General features: G+C 56.7%; 1 protein-coding gene across 10 annotated transcripts in view; it reads left to right on the top strand.

Moving 5' to 3' along the window:
- The window catches only part of LOC102688934 (citron rho-interacting kinase), an 84,838-nt gene that overhangs the window by 30,186 nt on the left and 31,275 nt on the right, over positions 1–23,377 (top strand). For all 10 annotated transcript variants that reach the window (XM_069182029.1, XM_069182028.1, XM_069182024.1 and 7 more), the window contains 16 exons: positions 4,364–4,534; positions 4,790–4,843; positions 5,307–5,360; positions 5,588–5,728; positions 5,941–6,066; positions 6,342–6,437; positions 6,572–6,688; positions 7,712–7,821; positions 8,269–8,443; positions 8,958–9,155; positions 9,532–9,585; positions 12,557–12,754; positions 15,754–15,947; positions 16,299–16,434; positions 21,165–21,269; positions 21,605–21,745. In XM_069182029.1, coding sequence (XP_069038130.1) covers positions 4,364–4,534; positions 4,790–4,843; positions 5,307–5,360; positions 5,588–5,728; positions 5,941–6,066; positions 6,342–6,437; positions 6,572–6,688; positions 7,712–7,821; positions 8,269–8,443; positions 8,958–9,155; positions 9,532–9,585; positions 12,557–12,754; positions 15,754–15,947; positions 16,299–16,434; positions 21,165–21,269; positions 21,605–21,745 — 2,070 coding nt within the window. The remainder of the gene's footprint in view (positions 1–4,363; positions 4,535–4,789; positions 4,844–5,306; positions 5,361–5,587; positions 5,729–5,940; positions 6,067–6,341; positions 6,438–6,571; positions 6,689–7,711; positions 7,822–8,268; positions 8,444–8,957; positions 9,156–9,531; positions 9,586–12,556; positions 12,755–15,753; positions 15,948–16,298; positions 16,435–21,164; positions 21,270–21,604; positions 21,746–23,377) is intronic.

The raw sequence follows: 23,377 nt of genomic DNA, 5'->3' as shown, positions 1-23,377 counted from the left end.
TCTGCCCGCAGGAGCAGAGATATCAAAATAAAATGACTGGGTTGTTTTGAATAAAAATCTGGGCAGCCTAGACAGGTCTGGGAAACATTTGTAAAAATGAGATCAAAGGGCTTCGGAGAGAATATTCAGCTCAGACGGGTGTACTCCTACATCAACACATACCTGTGCTTGTGGGTTTTAGATAGAGGATGAATTAGAATTAGGATGAATTTTCTCTTTAGGACCAGCATCATTTCTGGGTTTTTTTTATTTGGGATTTAATTAAAAATAGATTCTTAAAACCATTCCCGCTTCCCCCATATGAAATATTTGAGTCTCCACTACCTTCGACGATGCTTTGTCTGTTTGTACCAGGACAGATAATAATAATAATAATAATAATAATAATTGCTTACACTTATATAGTGCTTTTCTGGACACTCCACTCAAAGCGCTTTACAGGTAGTGGGGATCCCCTCCACCACCACCAGTGTGCAGCCCCACCTGGATGATGCGACGGCAGCCATAGTGCACCGGTCCGTTCCCCACACACCAGCTCTCAGTGGGGAGGAGAGCAGAGTGATGAAGCCAGTTCAGAGATGGGGATTATTAGGAGGCCATGATGGGGTAAAGGCCAGGGGGGAAATTTGGCCAGGACACCGGGGTTACACCCCTACTCTTTTCGAGAAGCACCCTGGGATTTTTAATGACTACAGAGAGTCAGGACCTCGGTTTTACGTCTCATCCGAAGGACGGCGCCTGTTTACAGTACAGTGTCCCCGTCACTATACTGGGGCATTAGGACCCACACAGACCGCAGGGTGAGCGCCCCCTGCTGGCCCCACTAACACCTCTTCCAGCAGCAACCTTAGTTTTTCCCAGGAGGTCTCCCATCCAGGTACTGACCAGGCTCACACCTGCTTAGCTTCAGTGGGCTGCCAGCTGTGAGTTGCAGGGCGATATGGCTGCAGATGTCTCCCGTCGGGCAGTTTTAGGACAGCAGTCTGGGGAAGAGCAGTAGTGCAGGTCTGTTTTTCCAGCTGGTTTACTTGCTCCTGGGTGAAATTTAAACAGCTGCCCAGATGGCACGTCACAGACGGCGTCGGTCCCTCGGCTGGGAGCCCATGTGACTCCAGGACCATTAAAAACCGGGCCTGGCCTGTGCTGGTTCTGATCCCAGACACCTCCGGTTTGACAGCAGAAATAAGTGGATTATTCTCACCAGCCAAACCTGCATGTCCTCACTGCGTGGAGCCTTAGTCATCAGATGCTGCCGTGTGCCCATGTATAGATATTTTTACACTGCTGCAGAAATAATTTCCAGTGATTATATAACTAAAAAAAAAAACTTGTTTCAAACCTCTGCAGTACAAGATAGGATCAGGTGTTTAGAAATGAATGAGAGTGGAGAGAGAATTCATTGTCTCTAGCAGTGTCTCCAGTCCAGTCAGGAGTGTGTCAGTGTGTGAATTCAGGGGGAGTGTGAGAGGAGAGGGACAGCAGTGTCTCTAGCAGTGTCTCCAGTCCAGTCAGGAGTGTGTCAGTGTGTGAATTCAGGGGGAGTGTGAGAGGAGAGGGACAGCAGTGTCTCTAGCAGTGTCTCCAGTCCAGTCAGGAGTGTCTCAGTGTGTGAATTCAGGGGGAGTGTGAGAGGAGAGGGACAGCAGTGTCTCCAGTCCAGTCAGGAGTGTGTCAGTGTGTGAATTAAGGGGGAGTGTGAGAGGAGAGGGACAGCAGTGTCTCCAGTTCAGTCAGGAGTGTGTCAGTGTGTGAATTAAGGGGGAGTGTGAGAGGAGAGGGACAGCAGTGTCTCCAGTCCAGTCAGGTGTGTCAGTGTGTGAATTCAGGGGAGTGTGAGAGGAGAGGGACAGCAGTGTCTCCAGTCCAGTCAGGTGTGTCAGTGTGTGAATTCAGGGGGAGTGTGAGAGGAGAGGGACAGCAGTGTCTCTAGCAGTGTCTCCAGTCCAGTCAGGTGTGTCTCAGTGTGTGAATTCAGGGGGAGTGTGAGAGGAGAGGGACAGCAGTGTCTCCAGTCCAGTCAGGGGTGTGTCAGTGTGTGAATTAAGGGGGAGTGTGAGAGGAGAGGGACAGCAGTGTCTCCAGTCCAGTCAGGAGTGTGTCAGTGTGTGAATTCAGGGGGAGTGTGAGAGGAGAGGGACAGCAGTGTCTCTAGCAGTGTCTCCAGTCCAGTCAGGAGTGTGTCAGTGTGTGAATTCAGGGGGAGTGTGAGAGGAGAGGGACAGCAGTGTCTCCAGTCCAGTCAGGAGTGTCTCAGTGTGTGAATTCAGGGGGAGTGTGAGAGGAGAGGGACAGCAGTGTCTCTAGCAGTGTCTCCAGTCCAGTCAGGAGTGTGTCAGTGTGTAAAGTCAGGGGGAGTGTGAGAGGAGAGGGACAGCAGTGTCTCCAGTCCAGTCAGGAGTGTGTCAGTGTGTGAATTCAGGGGGAGTGTGAGAGGAGAGGGACAGCAGTGTCTCTAGCAGTGTCTCCAGTCCAGTCAGGAGTGTGTCAGTGTGTGAATTCAGGGGAGTGTGAGAGGAGAGGGACAGCAGTGTCTCTAGCAGTGTCTCCAGTCCAGTCAGGAGTGTGTCAGTGTGTGAATTCAGGGGAGTGTGAGAGGAGAGGGACAGCAGTGTCTCCAGTCCAGTCAGGTGTGTCTCAGTGTGTGAATTCAGGGGGAGTGTGAGAGGAGAGGGACAGCAGTGTCTCCAGTCCAGTCAGGAGTGTGTCAGTGTGTGAATTAAGGGGGAGTGTGAGAGGAGAGGGACAGCAGTGTCTCCAGTCCAGTCAGGTGTGTCAGTGTGTGAATTCAGGGGGAGTGTGAGAGGAGAGGGACAGCAGTGTCTCTAGCAGTGTCTCCAGTCCAGTCAGGTGTGTCTCAGTGTGTGAATTCAGGGGGAGTGTGAGAGGAGAGGGACAGCAGTGTCTACAGTACAGTCAAGTGTGTCTCAGTGTGTGTGCTTGAGAAGGAAGTGTTCATGATGATAAGGCACAAGTAATTGAACCAGGAGCTGTAATTAAAAGGCAGGTTGTAATTAAGTATGCTCAGTGGAGATCGTGATTTGTTCAGGTGTGTCTCAGTATGTGTGCTTTCATAATGAAATTGCCAAAGATAAATGCTATTGCACTGTCGTGAGGAATTGTGCTTTTGTGGATAAAATGATTTTAGGGCTCCTTTTGTGACCCTGGGTCCCATTTCTCTCCCTTCATTGCCTGACTGCTCAATATTGGGGATCTAATTGCATCTGAAAATCTCACAGTGAGAACTGAAAATCCTATCAAATCCGATTGCTTCTTTTCCGTGAAGAATTCCTTCTGCGCTGGGGGCGATGAAGTGATCGGAGGGCAGACTCCGGCTCGGCAGAGGCCCAGTCAGGATTTGCTTCAGCAGAGAAAAAGAAGATTAATCTGAGCTTCGTAAAGGAGGGAAAATGAGCGGTGCTTCTCGTGACGGGGGATTAATGTGCTCCGCTCAGGGTGGCTTTACTGCAGCTGTAATTGACTTGTGCCAGTAAGACTGTTCAGCCTGATGGCACAGAGAGCTTCTGAGGTCAGTGCTGACCTGGGGTGGCCTCTCTCACAGCTTGCTCAGTGCTATATCTGTACACCCCAAACTCCAGGTCCCTGCTCCCCAGTCATGCAGCTTTGTTATGTAATGATTGGTCCTCTTTCCTCCAGCCATGCTTCCTCCCTCCCTCTCTCATCTCCCCGTCTCTCATTTCAAGCCTGTCATTGCAGGAGGTGAACAATCCCTCTGCCTAATTGGTGCTCAATTAAAACCGGGCGCACGACGAGCGGAGTGCCCGTGCCTTTCGGGGTGCTCTGCCTCTTGATGTCGGCTTGGCTCCTGGGTGAAAGATCAGGGCTGGCGGGTCTGGTGACCTCTGGCACTGGGCCGGGTCTCAGGTCAGCCCGCTGACCTTACGGGATCCTCGTAGGTCCTGCAGAGATGCGGACTCTTGCACACCTCCAGGCCTCACCTCCTGGAGGTGCTGTGCCAGCAGCCCTATCACCCTGCGACTCGCCACCGGGAGCCCACTGAAGCCCAGCAGGGTGAGCCTAGTCAGTACCTGGAGGGGAGACTCCTGGGAAAGCTAAGGCTGCTGCTGGAAGAGGTGTTAGTGGGGCCAGTAGAGGGTGTGTGGGGAGCGTACTGGTGCACAATGGCTGCCATTGCATTATCCCGATGGGGCTGCACATTGGTGGCAGTAGTGGGATTCCTTATTACCTGATGAGCACTTCGAGTGGAGTGTCCAGAAAAGAGCTATAGAAGCGTAAGGAATTGTTTTCCCCATGGAGCGGCGAGCTGCATGAGAAGTCAAAGGCTCGTGCCGCGGCGGGCGGGATCTGATCCGTCTCTCTCCGTGTCCGGCGGCCCCGCCGCCAGGAGTACCAGGCCCAGCTGGAGGAGATGCGCGTGGCGGTCCGGCAGCTGGAGGAGGACCTGGCGGCGGCGCGGCGGCGGAGCGACCTGTACGAGAGCGAGCTGAAGGAGTCGCGGCTGACCGGCGAGGAGCTGAAGAGGAAGGCCGCCGAGTACCAGCAGAAGATCCAGAAGGTACCGGGCTGCCGGGCGCCTGGGTGGTACGTGGGGGGTGTTAAGCAGACGTCTTTCTGTATTTGAATCTGAGAAGTGATAGAAGTTTTAGACAATAAAGAAAGCCTCTAGTAGCATAGCCTCCAGGCTCCTCGTTGGCCCGGCCCAGCCCGGCCCAGCCCGGCCCAGCCCGGCCCAGCCCGGCCCAGCCCGGCCCAGCCCGGCCCAGCCCAGCCCAGCCCAGCCCGTCCGCTCATCCCTGCCTCTCTGTTGCAGGCCAAGGAGCAGGGCAAAGCCGAAGTGGAGGAGCTCCTCTCCAAGCTGGAAAAGGTGCGGAAAAACGTTTTCATTTTCACGCTCCCACCACTTTCTTTGGTGTTGTTGTCGTCTTTGCTGTTGAACGCTGCGGTGCAGTGCTCGCCGACGGCGACCGGGGTGGGTCAGGTGGCCGTTGTGTGGGCCACGGTCAGCAGAGCTAGGACGGGGCTCTCGCCTGGAAGGTGAAAGGTCACGGGTTCGAATCCCCTGCTGTGCCCTTCCCTCCTCCGGCTGGATGAGGGGTCTCCAGGCTGTAACGCTGAGTGAGCCCTGGGCTTGCCTCTCTAAACTAAGATGCAGATGGGGAGGCCTGGGTGTAATTCTAAATCTTCTTTAAATTAAGATTTGCTTCACCAGGGCCACATGGTTTGTGGTGTGACGGTTTAATAATCAGTTTAATGTGGTTCAAGTGTTACCTGTTTGCGGGATGGATTTATCTGCTGATGTTTTTTTTCCCTGTCATGTTTTATTCCAGACCAATGGAGAACAGCAACTCAAAATCCAGGAGCTGCAGGACAAACTGGCCAAGGTAACGCTGGCTGTTCTGGGGTGCAAAACCGAGAGGCCCCGCCACCCCACACCAACATGCAGCTGGGGCTCCGGCCAGGACCCCCCAACAGTCACAGGCCCAACAGTTTAACCTCTGGGCCAGCCACCCCAGGCCTAGGCCCCACAACCTGCAGGAAGGCGGGGGGTACCTGGCTCTCGCAGGGGAGAGCCAGCGGTTTGACCTCTGACCCTCTTCCCGCCCGGCAGGCGGTGAAAGCCAGCACGGAGGCCACGGAGCTGCTCCAGAACATCCGGCAGGCCAAGGAGCGCCTGGAGCGGGAGCTGGAGAGGCTGCACAGCCGCGAGGACTCCACGGACAGCCTGCGCAGGCGGCTGCGCGAGACCGAGGTGCGCGGGGGGGGGCGCGGCCTGTTCCCGGAAGGGAAATGACCGCCGAGGGGGTTTTGATCAAGCGCAACATCCGTTTCCCCGTTGCCTTCGGCGTCGGCACGTTGCAGAGAGCCGGCAAACGGGCCCTCGTCGCCGGGAGCCAGGCGGTCGTTTGACTCGCGGATTGATCGATAAACGGTTGACGGACGGTTGTCCGTGTGCTCCGGCAGGAGGGCAGGAAGACCCTGGAGAACCACGTGAAGCGCCTGGAGATGGTGGAGAGACGGGAGAACAGGCTGAAGGACGACATCCAGACCAAATCCCAGCAGATCCAGCAGATGGCCGACAAGATCCTGGTAAGAGGGAACGCCGTGTGGGACCCTCTCCCCGGGGAGCGCAGGAGAGCACCCCTGCCCTCCCATGCGCACAGGGACCCCCCCGAGAGAGAGAGAGAGACCCCAGCAAGGCCGAGCCCCCGCTCCCTCGTGCAGGGCCTGCGGGCACCGCCTTCTCATCCTGCCCTTCTGGAAGCGCTCCCCCCTCCTCGTCCCGCTGATCGCCACTCAGGGGGCAGAGAGAATCGGGGGGGGGCGCGTAACGACTTTGTTTTCCGTGCCCCGTCGCCCCGCAGGAGCTGGAGGAGAACCTCCGGGAGGCCCAGGCCGCTGCGCAGCGGATCGAGGCTCACCTGGCCCAGAAGGAGAGGCTGTACGAGGACAAGATCAAGGTGAGTCTCCTCTGCTCCGCCAGCGGATCAGTACCCAGAGCCCCTTCCTGCTGCTGCAGGCAGAGGGGAGCGTCTTATTGACAGTCTAGATCCATGAACGTGACGCTGAGGGTGACGTGTCCTTTGGGCTGCAGGTCCTGGAGGCACAGATGAAGGTGGATCTGGCTGACAAGGAGTCTCTGGAGGCCAAGTGGGCCAAGCAGGAGGAGGAGTCCCGGGAGAACTGCAAGCTCATCAGCGAGCAGAAAGCTGTAAGCACTGAGGCCGGGCTCGTGGCGGGGGGCTGGGGGAGAGCTGCAGTCCGAGACCGGGCCAGACAGCTGACCGGAGCCGGTATCGCCTGGGGATGGCGTTTATTCTTCGTGCATCTCCCTGCCCTGACGGTGCACGGGTGGATCTGCCTTGAGTGTCCAGCTGGGGGGCCGGAGCAGGGTGGGGTCTCCCTGCCCTGACACTGCACGGGTGGATCTGTCTTGAGTGTCCAGCTGGGGGGCCGGAGCAGGGCGGGGTCTCCCTGCCCTGACAGTGCACGGGTGGATCTGTCTTGAGCGTCCAGCTGGGGGGCTGGAGCAGGGCGGGGTCTCCCTGCCCTGACAGTGCACGGGTGGATCTGCCTTGAGTGGGGGGCCGGAGCAGGGTGGGGTCTCCCTGCCCTGACAGTGTACGGGTGGATCCACCTTGAGTGTCCGTCTGGGGGCCAGAGCAGGGTGGGGTCTCCCGGCCCTGACAGTGCACGGGTGGATCTGTCTTGAGTGTCCGGCTGGGACAGCCCACGTGTTCCTCACAGCCTGGCGAAGTCTGGGCTGCTCTGTTGCCTCTCACTCCTTACAGCTCCACTCCCACCCCCGCTCCCCCTTCGACTGGACAGTTCCAGCTCCTCCAGGCCCCGGGCGCGAGGCTACAAATCTGAGTGCTCACAAAGTCTTCTTTAGCTAAGCTTCTGTGAAGTTGCACAAATCATGCCGCCATCTGCACAGGAAAGGAGCAGGGGGGACAATCTATCTGGATTCACCATAATCCATTTGCTTTGCAGATTTTTTAAAATTATTAGTTCATTTTAAAATGAAAAATACTTTCAAAACAAGTTGATTAGCTCAGGGCTCTGACACTTAAATGTGTCCTGGAAAGTGCCTCAATATAGAAATCCCCAAGCAGTAGACGTTTGGTTCCTCCCAGCATGCTAGAGGCCGGTGTTGGCGTGTTTGACCCGCTGACCTCCAGTTGTGTCCTGACCGGGGGCTCATGTGTCTGTGTGTGTCTGCCCCCCCCTGCAGACCATAAATGCCATGGACTCGAAAATGAAGTCCCTGGAGCAGAGGATCGCTGAGCTGTCGGAGGCCAACAAGCTGGCAGCAAACAGCAGCATCTACACACAGAGGAACATGTGAGTGAGCAGCAGAGCGTTGGGGCAGACCAGGCTGGCAGTGCAGGGCAGTCTGGTCCACTCCAGGTTTTCCTAAGAGCCGCAGGGCTCTTGTATGGAAGTCAGCAAGTGTTGGAGATCTGAAGCTCAGTCTTCTGGTTTCAGATTTCAGATCAGTGCAGACAGGTGCATGCTGATGATAAAATATTTGCACCTCATTCTATCCACACTCTCAGGTTTCCAGCTCTGCAATTGTTATTCCTGTTTTAGCAACAGGTAAATATTTCTTCCATGCTGAAAGGAAAGGGTGTCACAGCTGAAGGGGGCTCCATAGCCGTTGTGTCCCTTTTCCTTTCGGCAGGAATAAACCTTTCCCTGTTCCTCTGCAGCCTGCGCGTGCTGACGCAGCTCCCTGCTTGTGTTCCTATTCTCTTCCACCCTTTTGCGCTGCTGCGGTTCTGCTCCCAGGAAAGCCCAGGAGGAGATGATCTCGGAGCTGCGGCAGCAGAAGTTCTACCTGGAGACGCAGGCGGGGAAGCTGGAGGCCCAGAACGCCAAGCTGGAGGAGCACCTGGAGAAGATGAGCCAGCAGGAGCAGAGCAACAAGACCCGCCTGCTGGAGCTGGAGACCCGGCTGAGGGAGGTGAGGGAGCAGGGGGGCGTGTTGGGGTCACAGGAGAAGGAGGAGGCTTGTGGGAGAATCGGGGGTGGAGGAGAGCAGGGGGGCGTGTTGGGATCACAGGAGAAGGAGGAGGCTTGTGGGAGAATCGGGGGTGGAGGAGAGCAGGGGGGCGTGTTGGGGTCACAGGAGAAGGAGGAGGCTTGTGGGAGATTGGGGGGTGGAGGAGAGCAGGGGGGCGTGTTGGGGTCACAGGAGAAGGAGGAGGCTTGTGGGTGAATTGGGGGTGGAGGAGAGCAGGGGGACGTGTTGGGGTCACAGGAGAAGGAGGAGGCTTGTGGGAGATCGGGGGGTGGAGGAGAGCAGGGGGGCGTGTTGGGGTCACAGGAGAAGGAGGAGGCTTGTGGGAGAATCGGGGGTGGAGGAGAGAGGGAGCAGACTGGGGGGTTTAGGGAGAGCAGTGGGGGGGAGATGCCGAGAACGACCCCCTGAGCAGCAGCCAGCACACACGGGCGCTTTCCTCTCCCCTCTCGCTCAGATGGGCCTGGAGCACGAGGAGCAGAAGCTGGAGATCAAGCGGCAGGTGACGGAGCTGACGCTGTCGCTGCAGGAGCGCGAGTCGCAGATCAGCAGCCTGCAGGCGGCCCGCGGCGCCCTGGACAGCCAGCTGCAGCAGGCCAAGACGGAGCTGGAGGAGACCACCGCCGAGGCCGAGGAGGAGATCACCGCGCTCAGGGTGCGCCTCTTGTCGCCTCTAATGGAGTCCCATCGACTGCCGTCCATTCAATTAACCTCCGGGCCACCCCTCGGGCCTACTCCCCACAATTAATAGCTCAATTAATCAATTAAGGTTTGAATGAAATCCTGAATCCCTCATGAACATGGAGAGCCCTCGAACGCTGCTCTCCCTCCTGTGCCTCTGAGAAAAACCACTCTGCATCACTGGACTGTACCAGGATTGCAGCAGTGGGTTCAGAGCCAGCAAGGCCTTGGCTCTGTACTTTCGCCAGTGCAACGAGGGCGATGGAGACGCTGGGATGCACGCTGCCAGAGTGGTAATTCAGAGCCGAAATGAGGATCAAAGCCGTGTCTCTTCTCTCTCCCTCTTACAGGCTCACCGGGATGAAATCCAGCGCAAGTTTGACGCCCTGAGAGACAGCTGCTCCGTATGTATCCTCTCCTGACCCTCCCCCTTGCTCTGAGCTCTCTTCTGACAGCAGCGGAGTCTCTGGCTTTATTCCTGCCGCTGCAGTTTAACTGAGGGTGCAGCTTTTAGGGAAATGTGCAGTAGTGCGACCGTACAGAGCTTTAATTCAACTTGTGGTAGGTAACAGTACATCTGTTTTTCTTTTAGGATGGAATCTTGTGTGTAGTGGGCAGGCTTTAAAATCCCAACAATACCCCTCTATGTGGTGCCTTTAATCTCTTACCTCAGTAAGATAAGATCACTTTATTGGCCCTATACAATCTCTTGTATTAGGAATTACAATACAAGAGCTTGCTCTATATGAGAGACACAGACGGGGATAGAGAAGCTTGAGGTCAGAGCGCAGGGGCAGTCATTTATATGGTGCCCCTGGAGCAGCTGGGGTTAAGGGCCTTGCTCAGGGGCCCAACGGAGTAGGATTCCTCTGCCGGCCGCGGGATATGAACCGGCAACCTCCCAGCCACAGGCAAAGATCCTTGGACATAGAGCCACCGCACCGGCCAATACATTGCCTTGCTCTCTCTGCAGGGTCCACAAAGATGTGCTGCTCTCTGCTTCTTCCTCTCTTCCCCCTGTTTCGGGGCTAGATTTGATCAAATGCCCGGGCCTTCACATAGCAAAGCGCAAGCTTTTAATTTTTCCCACCAGGATTCCCCAGGGTGAAGCTTTCGTCACACAGACAACCACCCTCATCAATTTTAATCTCAGAAACTCGTGCGGAATGAGCAGCCCAGCTGCACCTGAGCTACCGGGTCTGGTTCTTCAGGGTGCAAGCGGGCAGCCGCTGTCTGCTGCGACGCCACCTGTTACACTTGCACGCTGCAGGGGAAAGAGATCCCGCTCAGGCCTGAGACACTCTCCCGCGGGGGAAGACGGCTGCAGAAATGTGTGATTTAAATGCAGTCCAGAGCAGGATCTCTAGTCATTGCTGCTCTTGTCTTGGTTTGTTATCTGTGACCTTCGGTTTGCAGTGTATTTCAGTTCGTGCTCCTTTGTTTTAACTCACAAAGGAGCCTGAGCAAGAATGAACACTCCATCACGTTGGCATTCATTCACTGGGCAGAAGCTTTTAGCCAAAGCAGCTCAGTCTCATCTGGTCAAAAGGCAGAGGGTGCAGATATAAAGAGCAGCTCAACTGTTTATTTGGTCCTGTAGCCGTTCTCCCATCTCTGTTCCCCTTTCCTAAGAAATCCCTGCTCACGCTGAGCTTGGCCCCAGACCGCTTTGTGGAAGTGCAGATTAGTGGACGTCGGCCCAGCAGCGCCGTTTTTACAGCATCGTCGCGCACAGTGAAACAATTTCGACTTCACAGGCTGGTGGCACTGAGACCAGAGCGCCTGTGGTCACGGTGCAGATCAAGGGAGAGACACGACTGGATTATCTGGATTATTTATAGGAGCATCTCCAACACAGGATAGGTCTCACCCTCCTTCCTTAAAGACAAGTGAGGTACAAGGGTTTCAGTACAGTTTAACGGTCGAATCCATGCGAGTGTCTCACTGTTCTGGCGTTTCAAAGGCAGCGAGATGGCTGAGTAATCTGGCAGGAGTCACACATGGTGATCTGTGGGGAGTCTGGCACTGTGCTCCTGGCCAAACCTCGATCTCCTGTTGTAGAGGGAATTTCTGAGACTGGATTGCAGCAAGAAACAGTTCTCAAATATCCAGAGCTTGAGGCTGCCTACTCTGTTATTTAGATACCTGTACACCGTTTCCTCGCTTTTGTCTGTTAGGAGTCTGAAGATTTCAGTGTCTGATTTCTCAGGTGTCCCTAGGAAAAAACACAAATGCCTTCACAGGTATGCTAAAGGAGCGTACTGCGTTCAGAAAGACAGACCCCAAATGGCAGAGCAGCTGGAAGTCCGTGAGGGTCTGCCCTTGTGAGAGACGTGCTGAAGCCCAACGATCCAGCCCACAGGCTGCTGTGCTGCTGCAGTTCGTGCAGGGGAGCCTCCTGCTCCCAGCCTGTCTGCTGCGCAGCTGTGTGGGGCGTGGGGAGGAGGGATAACCTCTGTGAAAGGACTGGGCCGCCTGCTCCCACGCCGTGTCCACCAGCTTCTGTTCTCTCGGATCATATTCCAGGGTTTCCTGCCTCGTTTCTTACCCCCTGTAGGAAGAGACCCCCGAAGAAACTTCCCGGTGTGCAGTGGAGAGCTCGGACAGCAGGGCCTGCTCCACATGCAGGCTTGCCCCGAGGAGCTCTCCGGATCTCGTCCCCGAGACAGACAGCTTCATTTTGAATTGCTTCGTTCAGAACATTGACTTTGGGTTTAGCGTGTTCTTAAACTGTCGGTTGTAATATATTTTGGGTTTGCGGCTCATTCTCTCACATTCGCAGTCGTTAAAGTTCAGTTTCGGAATCCTGCTGTGCTCCTGGAGTCTGATTAAGGGCAGCAACGCCAACACCTGGATCTTTCTCCCTGGGCTCATGTCCACAGGGCTCTTTCAAGTCAGGATGTTTGAATGATTAACTCAACGTCACCAAAGAGGGTGACAGGTCCTTATATAGACAGTAATCAGTCAGGTCTCTTCCCAACACATTGAGTATTGCCCAGTTCCACTCCCTGTCCAGCTCCTGTTTATTTCCTGTGGGCAGTGTCAGCAGCTGCTGTTGCTCTGTGTCTGGTGCTGCCCTGGACCTGCCACAGCACCCACCCAGGTTGCATTCCCAGGCACGAATGGGCAGGTCTATCTGAGCAGCGGGCCTTGTGCGTCATGCAGGGCCAGAAGCAGACGATCGCGCAGTCTGCTGGAGCTATTGCACTGCTGAGAAGTGTGCATCCACCCAGCTTTATCTCCAGTGCACTGCAGTTGTGCAGAGGACAGCTGCAAGTACAGCAGGAGAGATGGAATATTCCAGTGCTTGGGGGTGTCTTGTCCTTTCATGCTTGTGAGCACAGACCTCATTCCCTCACCCTCTTGTGTTGTCAGGTCATCACAGACCTGGAGGAGCAGCTGACCCAGCTGAGCCAGGAGAACGCCGAGCTCAACCGGCAGAACTTCTACTTGTCCAAGCAGCTGGACGAGGCCACGGACGAGAGCGAGGACAGGCTGCAGCTGAGCCAGGACGTGGACCGGCTTCGCAGGGAGGTGGCTGACCGGGAGATGCACCTCAATAACCAGAAACAGGTGAGCATGGCGAGCATGGCCAAGTCCTATCATGACTGACAGGTTGACCGCAGTGCTGACACACCGACTGACAGACTGACAGGCTGACCACACTACTGACACACCGGCTGACAGACTGACCCCACTACTGACACACCGACTGACAGGCTGACAGGCTGACCACACTACTGACACACCGGCTGACAGGCTGACAGGCTGACCCCACTACTGACACACCGACTGACAGGCTGACAGGCTGACCCCACTACTGACACACCGGCTGACAGGCTGACAGGCTGACCCCACTACTGACACACCGGCTGACAGGCTGACAGGCTGACCCCACTACTGACACACCGGCTGACAGGCTGACAGGCTGACCCCACTACTGACACACCGACTGACAGGCTGACAGGCTGACCCCACTACTGACACACCGACTGACAGGCTGACAGGCTGACCCCACTACTGACACACTGGCTGACAGGCTGACAGGCTGACCACACTACTGACACACCGACTGACAGGCTGACCACACTACTGACACACCGGCTGACAGGCTGACAGGCTGACCACACTACTGACACACCGGCTGACAGGCTGACCCCACTACTGACACACCGGCTGACAGGCTGACAGGCTGACCACACTACTGACACACCGACTGACAGGCTGACCACACTACTGACACACCGGCTGACAGGCTGACAGGCTGACCACACTACTGACACACCGGCTGACAGGCTGACCCCACTACTGACACACCGGCTGACAAGCTGACAGGCTGACCACACTACTGACACACCGGCTGACAGGCTGACAGGCTGACCACACTACTGACACACCGGCTGACAGGCTGACAGGCTGACCACACTACTGACACACCGACTGACAGGCTGACAGGCTGACCCCACTACTGACACACCGGCTGACAGGCTGACAGGCTGACCACACTACTGACACACCGACTGACAGGCTGACCACACTACTGACACACAGGCTGACAGGCTGACCCCACTACTGACACACCGGCTGACAGGCTGACAGGCTGACCCCACTACTGACACACCGACTGACAGGCTGACAGGCTGACCCCACTACTGACACACCGGCTGACAGGCTGACCACACTACTGACACACCGACTGACAGGCTGACCACACTACTGACACACCGACTGACAGGCAGACCACACTACTGACACACCGGCTGACAGGCTGACAGGCTGACCACACTACTGACACACCGGCTGACAGGCTGACCCCACTACTGACACACCGGCTGACAGGCTGACAGGCTGACCACACTACTGACACACCGGCTGACAGGCTGACCCCACTACTGACACACCGGCTGACAGGCTGACAGGCTGACCACACTACTGACACACCGGCTGACAGGCTGACAGGCTGACCCCACTACTGACACACCGGCTGACAGGCTGACAGGCTGACCACACTACTGACACACCGACTGACAGGCTGACCACACTACTGACACACCGGCTGACAGGCTGACAGGCTGACCACACTACTGACACACCGGCTGACAGGCTGACCCCACTACTGACACACCGGCTGACAGGCTGACAGGCTGACCCCACTACTGACACACCGGCTGACAGGCTGACAGGCTGACCACACTACTGACACACTGACTGACAGGCTGACAGGCTGACCCCACTACTGACACACCGGCTGACAGGCTGACAGGCTGACCACACTACTGACACACCGGCTGACGGGCTGACAGGCTGACCCCACTACTGACACACCGACTGACAGGCTGACAGGCTGACCCCACTACTGACACACCGGCTGACAGGCTGACAGGCTGACCACACTACTGACACACCGGCTGACAGGCTGACAGGCTGACCACACTACTGACACACCGACTGACAGGCTGACAGGCTGACCCCACTACTGACACACCGGCTGACAGGCTGACCCCACTACTGACACACCGGCTGACAGACTGACCCCACTACTGACACACCGACTGACAGGCTGACAGGCTGACCCCACTACTGACACACTAATGGGAGTACAGACACAGTCTAATTGACTGTAATGTAAAACTGCACTGTGGTTCTCAGAATCCTCAGAATTCCTCATGTTCTTTATGCAAAGCATTTTACTTTAGTATTAGATTTTCTTTTTAGAAAGAAAGCCTCAAAATGAATTGTCTCTGAGATTTTCCTTTTATTTTCTACACCATTATTTTATTAAAATGAAGAAGGTCATGAAGTGATATTGGGTTGGAGATAATGCGTGTGGGCGTCTGCGCACTGAACACAGTCATTTTCAGGCTTGCTCATCTGTTAATTGCTAATCTGCAGTGGCGGATCAGGGCTTCTTACAGGCAGGGCTGGGGATGGAACAAGGCACTGACCCGAAGCACTGATGCTTTGCTTCTCTGTATGTTATAAAGCTCTTCGGAGCGACCTCTGGGGATTGGAGCAGAAATCGGTTTGGATGTGCTGACATCTCACCAAATGCCCTGCACCTGCTCCGTGACCTGCTAATGATACTGCCCAAACACTTTGAGGTTTATTCTCAAGATCTGTATTTTTGATTGTCAGGTTTTCATGGAGAAGTTCTGCCATTTTTTAGCATCTTGCCTGCCAAAGCAAAAATGATCAAACAGGAGAGTTCAGAACTCTCTTTCAGAGACAGCCAGTGGGCAGGGAACTCAATACTGGCACAACTGGTTGGGGCATGTGTATAGGGGATAGACACAGGCAAGTGGACATGCAAGCTTGGAAAGGAAGCCTCTTCAGTCTGAAGATGTTCACAGAGCTGGCATGTTGCGAGAGGAGTCCTGTGTGCCATGTTGCTCATCGCCTTCAGCCAGGCTGCTGGGTGTCCTGGGGTGTTGGAGCGAATCTGTGTGAGTGTGTGGGAATGGTGTTCTGCCTGGGACGTCTGCTCTTGGATGTCCTGCACAGGGCCCGTGTTCGGTGATCGGTCAGGCCAGTGCGGTGATCCGATCTCTCTCCCTCCTCCCTTCCTGTCCCAGAACCTGGAGACCCTGAAGACCACCTGCACGATGCTGGAGGAGCAGGTGATGGAGCTGGAGACGCTGAACGACGAGCTGCTGGAGAAGGAGCGGCAGTGGGAGGCGTGGCGCGGCGCCCTGGAGGACGAGAAGGCGCAGGCGGAGAGGAGGTCGCGCGAGATGCAGCGCTTGCTGGACAACGAGAAGCAGAACAGGTAGGGCCGTGGCGGCCAGGGGGAAATCCCAGAGGGCATCGCCAACATCCGATCCCGGGCCTTGGAAGGGGAGTCTGCTTGTCTGACCTGCTGGTCTACAGCTGACCTGCTTAACTCCCAACATCATGTTATGGATTTTAATTTATTTGTGCAAATGTCCTGCCTATACGAGGGTCACAGTCCCCTGTCTGCAGCTCCTTCAAAGTTGTCTTGTAGAGCTGCATAATTAGTCTCACATATCCTGCTCTTGTCAGCCGAGGGCAGATTCCAGCTATAGGAGGGTCTGTGCCAGCTCCTGAGGTGATGGCCTGCCAGCGTGTCTACGGGATGTGTGTGCTGTGTGTCTTTCAGATTGCGGGCAGACCAGCGGAGCTCTGAGTCTCGCCAGGCTGTGGAGCTGGCAGTGAAGGAGCACAAGGCCGAGATCCTGGCTCTGCAGCAGGCACTGAAGGATCAGAAGCTGAAAGCTGAGAGTCTGTCTGACACGGTGAGAGATAGGGCTCGCTGTAGACACACGCAGCCCCACACCGGGAGAGATAGGGCTCGCTGTAGACACACTCAGTCCCACACCGGGAGAGATAGGGCTCGCTGTAGACACACGCAGCCCCACACCGGGAGAGATAGGGCTCTCTGTAGACACACGCAGCCCCACACCGGGAGAGATAGGGCTCGCTGTAGACACACGCAGCCCCACACCGGGAGAGATAGGGCTCGCTGTAGACACACGCAGCCCCACACCAGGAGAGATAGGGCTCGCTGTAGACACACGCAGCCCCACACCAGGAGATAGGGCTCTCTGTAGACACACGCAGCCCCACACCAGGAGATAGGGCTCTCTGTAGACACACGCAGCCCCACACCGGGAGAGATAGGGCTCGCTGTAGACACACGCAGCCCCACACCGGGAGAGATAGGGCTCGCTGTAGACACACGCAGCCCCACACCAGGAGAGATAGGGCTCGCTGTAGACACACGCTGTCCCACACCGGGAGAGGTAGGGCTCGCTGTAGACACACGCAGCCCCACACCGGGAGACATAGGGCTCACTGTAGACACACGCAGCCCCACACCGATAGAGATAGGGCTCGCTGTAGACACACGCAGCCCCACACTGGGAGAGATAGGGCTCGCTGTAGACACACGCAGCCCCACACCACGAGAGATAGGGCTCGCTGTAGACACACGCAGCCCCACACCACGAGAGATAGGGCTCGCTGTAGACACACGCAGCCCCACACCACGAGAGATAGGGCTCGCTGTAGACACACGCAGCCCCACACCACGAGAGATAGGGCTCGCTGTAGACACACGCAGCCCCACACCGGGAGAGATAGGGCTCGCTGTAGACACACGCAGCCCCACACCAGGAGATAGGGCTCGCTGTAGACACACGCAGCCCCACACCAGGAGATAGGGCTCTCTGTAGACACACGCAGCCCCACACCGGGAGAGATAGGGCTCGCTGTAGACACACGCAGCCCCACACCGGGAGAGATAGGGCTCGCTGTAGACACACGCGGCCCCACACCGGGAGAGATAGGGCTCGCTGTAGACACACGCGGCCCCACACCGGGAGAGATAGGGCTCGCTGTAGACACACGCGGCCCCACACCGGGAGAGATAGGGCTCGCTGTAGACACACGCAGCCCCACACCGGGAGAGAGATAGGGCTCGCTGTAGACACACGCAGCCCCACACCGGGAGAGATGGGGCTCGCTGTAGACACACGCTGTCCCACACCAGAGAGATAGGGCTCGCTGTAGACACACGCAGCCCCACACCAGAGAGATAGGGCTCGCTGTAGACACACGCAGCCCCACACCGGGAGAGATAGGGCTCGCTGTAGACACACGCAGCCCCACACCGGGAGAGATGGGGCTCGCTGTAGACACACGCAGCCCCACACCAGAGAGATAGGGCTCGCTGTAGACACACGCAGCCCCACACCGGGAGAGATAGGGCTCGCTGTAGACACACGCAGCCCCACACCGGGAGAGATAGGGCTCGTTGTAGACACACGCAGCCCCACACCAGAGAGATAGGGCTCGCTGTAGACACACGCAGCCCCACACTGGGAGAGATAGGGCTCGCTGTAGACACACGCAGCCCCACACCGGGAGAGATAGGGCTCGCTGTAGACACACGCAACCCCACACCGGGAGAGATAGGGCTCGCTGTAGACACACGCAGCCCCACACCGGGAGAGATAGGGCTCGCTGTAGACACACGCGGCCCCACACCAGAGAGATAGGGCTCGCTGTAGACACACGCAGCCCCACACCAGAGAGATAGGGCTCGCTGTAGACACACGCAGCCCCACACCAGAGAGATAGGGCTCGCTGTAGATACACGCAGCCCCACACCAGAGAGATAGGGCTCGCTGTAGACACACGCAGTCCCACACCAGGAGAGATAGGGCTCGCTGTAGACACACGCAGCCCCACACCAGAGAGATAGGGCTCGCTGTAGACACACGCAGCCCCACACCAGGAGAGATAGGGCTCGCTGTAGACACACGCAGCCCCACACCAGGAGAGATAGGGCTCGCTGTAGACACACGCAGCCCCACACCACGAGAGATAGGGCTCGCTGTAGACACACGCAGCCCCACACCAGAGAGATAGGGCTCGCTGTAGACACACGCAGCCTCACACCGGGAGAGAAAGGGCTCGCTGTAGACACACGCAGCCCCACACCAGAGAGATAGGGCTCGCTGTAGACACACGCAGCCTCACACCGGGAGAGAAAGGGCTCGCTGTAGACACACGCAGCCCCACACCGGGAGAGATAGGGCTCGCTGTAGACACACGCAGCCCCACACCAGAGAGATAGGGCTCGCTGTAGACACACGCAGCCTCACACCGGGAGAGAAAGGGCTCGCTGTAGACACACGCAGCCCCACACCGGGAGAGATAGGGCTCGCTGTAGACACACGCAGCCCCACACCAGAGAGATAGGGCTCGCTGTAGACACACGCAGCCTCACACCGGGAGAGAAAGGGCTCGCTGTAGACACACGCAGCCCCACACCAGAGAGATAGGGCTCGCTGTAGACACACGCAGCCCCACACCAGAGAGATAGGGCTCGCTGTAGACACACGCAGCCCCACACCAGAGAGATAGGGCTCGCTGTAGACACACGCAGCCTCACACCGGGAGAGAAAGGGCTCGCTGTAGACACACGCAGCCCCACACCGGGAGAGATAGGGCTCGCTGTAGACACACGCAGCCCCACACCGGGAGAGATATGGCTCGCTGTAGACACACACAGCCCCACACCAGAGAGATAGGGCTCGCTGTAGACACACGCAGTCCCACACTGGGAGAGAGATAGGGCTCGCTGTAGACACACGCAGCCCCACACCAGGAGAGATAGGGCTCGCTGTAGACACACGCAGCCCCACACCAGAGAGATAGGGCTCGCTGTAGACACACGCAGCCCCACACCGGGAAAGATAGGGCTCGCTGTAGACACACGCAGCCCCACACCGGGAGAGAGAGGGCTCGCTGTAGACACACGCTGTCCCACACCAGGAGAGATAGGGCTCGCTGTAGACACACGCTGTCCCACACCGGGAGAGAGATAGGGCTCGCTGTAGACACACGCAGTCCCACACCAGGAGAGATAGGGCTCGCTGTAGACACACGCAGCCCCACACCAGGAGAGATAGGGCTCGCTGTAGACACACGCAGCCCCACACCGGGAGAGATAGGGCTCGCTGTAGACACACACAGCCCCACACCAGAGAGATAGGGCTCGCTGTAGACACACGCAGTCCCACACTGGGAGAGAGATAGGGCTCGCTGTAGACACACGCAGTCCCACACTGGGAGAGATAGGGCTCGCTGTAGACACACGCAGCCCCACACCGGGAAAGATAGGGCTCGCTGTAGACACACGCTGTCACACACCAGAGAGATAGGGCTCGCTGTAGACACACGCAGCCCCACACCGGGAGAGAGATAGGGCTCGCTGTAGACACACGCAGCCCCACACCGGGAGAGATAGGGCTCGCTGTAGACACACGCAGTCCCACACTGGGAGAGAGATAGGGCTCGCTGTAGACACACGCAGTCCCACACTGGGAGAGATAGGGCTCGCTGTAGACACACGCAGCCCCACACCGGGAGAGATAGGGCTCGCTGTAGACACACGCAGCCCCACACCGGGAGAGATAGGGCTCGCTGTAGACACACGCTGTCACACACCAGAGAGATAGGGCTCGCTGTAGACACACGCAGCCCCACACCAGGAGAGATAGGGCTCGCTGTAGACACACGCTGTCCCACACCAGAGAGATAGGGCTCGCTGTAGACACACGCAGCCCCACACCAGAGAGATAGGGCTCTCTGTAGACACACGCAGCCCCACACCGGGAGAGATAGGGCTCGCTGTAGACACACGCGGCCCCACACCGGGAGAGATAGGGCTCGCTGTAGACACACGCAGTCCCACACTGGGAGAGAGATAGGGCTCGCTGTAGACACACGCAGTCCCACACTGGGAGAGATAGGGCTCGCTGTAGACACACGCAGCCCCACACCGGGAAAGATAGGGCTCGCTGTAGACACACGCTGTCACACACCAGAGAGATAGGGCTCGCTGTAGACACACGCAGCCCCACACCGGGAGAGAGATAGGGCTCGCTGTAGACACACGCAGCCCCACACCGGGAGAGATAGGGCTCGCTGTAGACACACGCAGTCCCACACTGGGAGAGAGATAGGGCTCGCTGTAGACACACGCAGTCCCACACTGGGAGAGATAGGGCTCGCTGTAGACACACGCAGCCCCACACCGGGAGAGATAGGGCTCGCTGTAGACACACGCAGCCCCACACCGGGAGAGATAGGGCTCGCTGTAGACACACGCTGTCACACACCAGAGAGATAGGGCTCGCTGTAGACACACGCAGCCCCACACCAGGAGAGATAGGGCTCGCTGTAGACACACGCTGTCCCACACCAGAGAGATAGGGCTCGCTGTAGACACACGCAGCCCCACACCAGAGAGATAGGGCTCTCTGTAGACACACGCAGCCCCACACCGGGAGAGATAGGGCTCGCTGTAGACACACGCAGCCCCACACCGGGAGAGATGGGGCTCGCTGTAGACACACGCAGCCCCACACCGGGAGAGATAGGGCTCGCTGTAGACACGCAGACTGTGGACTGGGCACTGAGGTGTCCCTGTTGCCCCTCCCCTCTGCCCTGGCAGCTGAACGACCTGGAGAAGAAGCACGCCATGCTGGAGATGAACGCCCGCAGCCTGCAGCAGAAGCTGGAGACGGAGAGGGAGCTGAAGCAGAGGCTGCTGGAGGAGGTACTGCCGCACCGGGCAGGGAACAATCGTTTTTTTACACATTTCCCACCTCTGGCCCGATGTCACCTGGCCAGTGTTCTGTCTCCTCCTCTTTCGTTGTGCCCTGTCTCTCTGCGTCATGTGTTTGACTTGTCTGGGAGGGGAGGGAGACAGCACTTCGGTATCTCTCCGTCTCCCGCTGGCTCCTGGGTTGAGTGAGTCAAGAAGTGTTTGCGGCTCACGAGTGCACAGCCGACGGTGGCTTTCCTGGGGAGCCTGCTGCCCTGACCCCAGAACCCCGGATCGGCAGCCGCCGGGGTGCTGACCTCTCGGCTGACCTGTCCCTCCCCCGACAGCAGACGAACCTGCAGCAGCAGATGGACTCCCAGAAGACGCACATCTACCGCCTGACGCAGGGCCTGCAGGAGGCGCTGGACCAGACCGAGCTGCTGAAGACGGAGCGCTCGGACCTCGAGTTCCAGCTGGAGAACATGCAGGTAACAGCGCCAGGAGCTCTGGAGTCCGGAAAGAAGTTACTGTCGCTAAATCCACGCTGCAGCTACGCCAGCGATACTGCAGCTTGTGGAATTGCACTTCGCTGCTCAGGAGAGTTTTATTACATAGAGAATTCCATCAGTAGAATAACTATTGAAAATTACTACACTAATGGATTGCAATGTGTTAGTGGGATAGATCAAGCGAATGGGGGAGTTTTCTAGCAGATCGAGTTCCTCGTAGTGGAAAACCTGTGGTAGATTAGCAACTCGTAGAAAAATGACACTTACAAATGTTTATGATTCAGGAACCTGCTTTTTATTCTTGTTCATCTCACCCCTTAGTCACCGACGGGGGGAGGACAGGGTCAGTGTTTTTCCTTGATCAATAAAGGGACGACAGCAAGGCTAAATGGGCTTGTTTTTGTTAAAGAGCGGCCTCGTGGGATTTGCATATAAATGAAGCCGTCGCTGTTGTTTTGGTTGTAAGTGTTCTCAACAGAACCGGCAGGGAGAGGTCATGAATAAATTACCTGCAGTGCTGTTTTGGGAGACCTGATACCATCCCTGGCGTTTGTACTGCTTTTCTGTCGCTGCTGCTGTTTGAAAAATTCAATTTCACAGGGTTGTGCATGAACTCACCCCTGAACACCGACAGCTGTTTGGTGAGCCCTTCGATTAAAACACCAAACGAGGATGTGCTGTTCGATTGCAAGTACAGCGTATGCCGATAGGAAAACAGCGGACAGCTGAATCTTTTGGCTTAGTGGAGTCTAACAGAGCTGTGGAGGAGAAATGCGGAAGTTGGTCTGGTTTAGCTGATGCGGCTGGAGATGTTCCGTGTTCTTTGATTGGATAGAAACCAATATCAGACCAGTTCCTGCGATCATCTAATCCACAGGGCCTGCCAGTCACGAGTGTAGGTGGGTGCTGTTCTACCACAGCCTGTTTGTGCGTTCTGCTTCTACAGAAGCTGACACAAACACCCAGGTGTGTCAAATAACAGATCAATAATGTAGTGCTCAGAGACCGTCTGGAGGGTCCGGCTGTGTGGAGGGTGGTGAGCCCAGGAGCCATGCAGGTCTGCAGTTGCAGTTCTTGTTAGCCTTTCCCCCCTGGGGCTGTGTTTGCTCTGCATGAGCTGCTCATCCCTTCCCTGTCAATTCCGACTGGGCGTTCCGATGGAGAAGGACTGCTCCAAATACGGCTCGTTACGGCGATTCCTGAGCAGCTCGAGATCCGTGTCCGTGGCCACAGGCCCTTTGCGCACTCCATACCGATACAACTCCAGAATTCAAAACTGCACACGTCGAGTTGTATCCACAACCAGCCTCTTGTAAAAGGATGGAAGGATTAGCAGTCATATCACCCTGCAACTCACAGCTGGCAGCCCACTGAAGCTCAGCAATGTGAGCCTGGTCAGTACCTGGATGGGAGACCTCCTGGGAAAAACTAAGGTTGCTGCTGGAAGAGGTGTTAGTGGGGCCAGCAGGGGGCGCTCACCCTGCGGTCTGTGTGGGTCCTAATGCCCCAGTATAGTGACGGGGACACTATACTGTAAACAGGTGCCGTCCTTCGGATGAGACGTAAAACCGAGGTCCTGACTCTCTGTGGTCATTAAAAATCCCAGGGCGT

The sequence above is a fragment of the Lepisosteus oculatus genome, chromosome 22 (assembly GCF_040954835.1).
Source record: "Lepisosteus oculatus isolate fLepOcu1 chromosome 22, fLepOcu1.hap2, whole genome shotgun sequence".
In the NCBI taxonomy this organism is placed as follows: Eukaryota; Metazoa; Chordata; class Actinopteri; order Semionotiformes; family Lepisosteidae; genus Lepisosteus; species Lepisosteus oculatus.
This window is presented reverse-complemented; position numbering and strand designations above follow the sequence as displayed.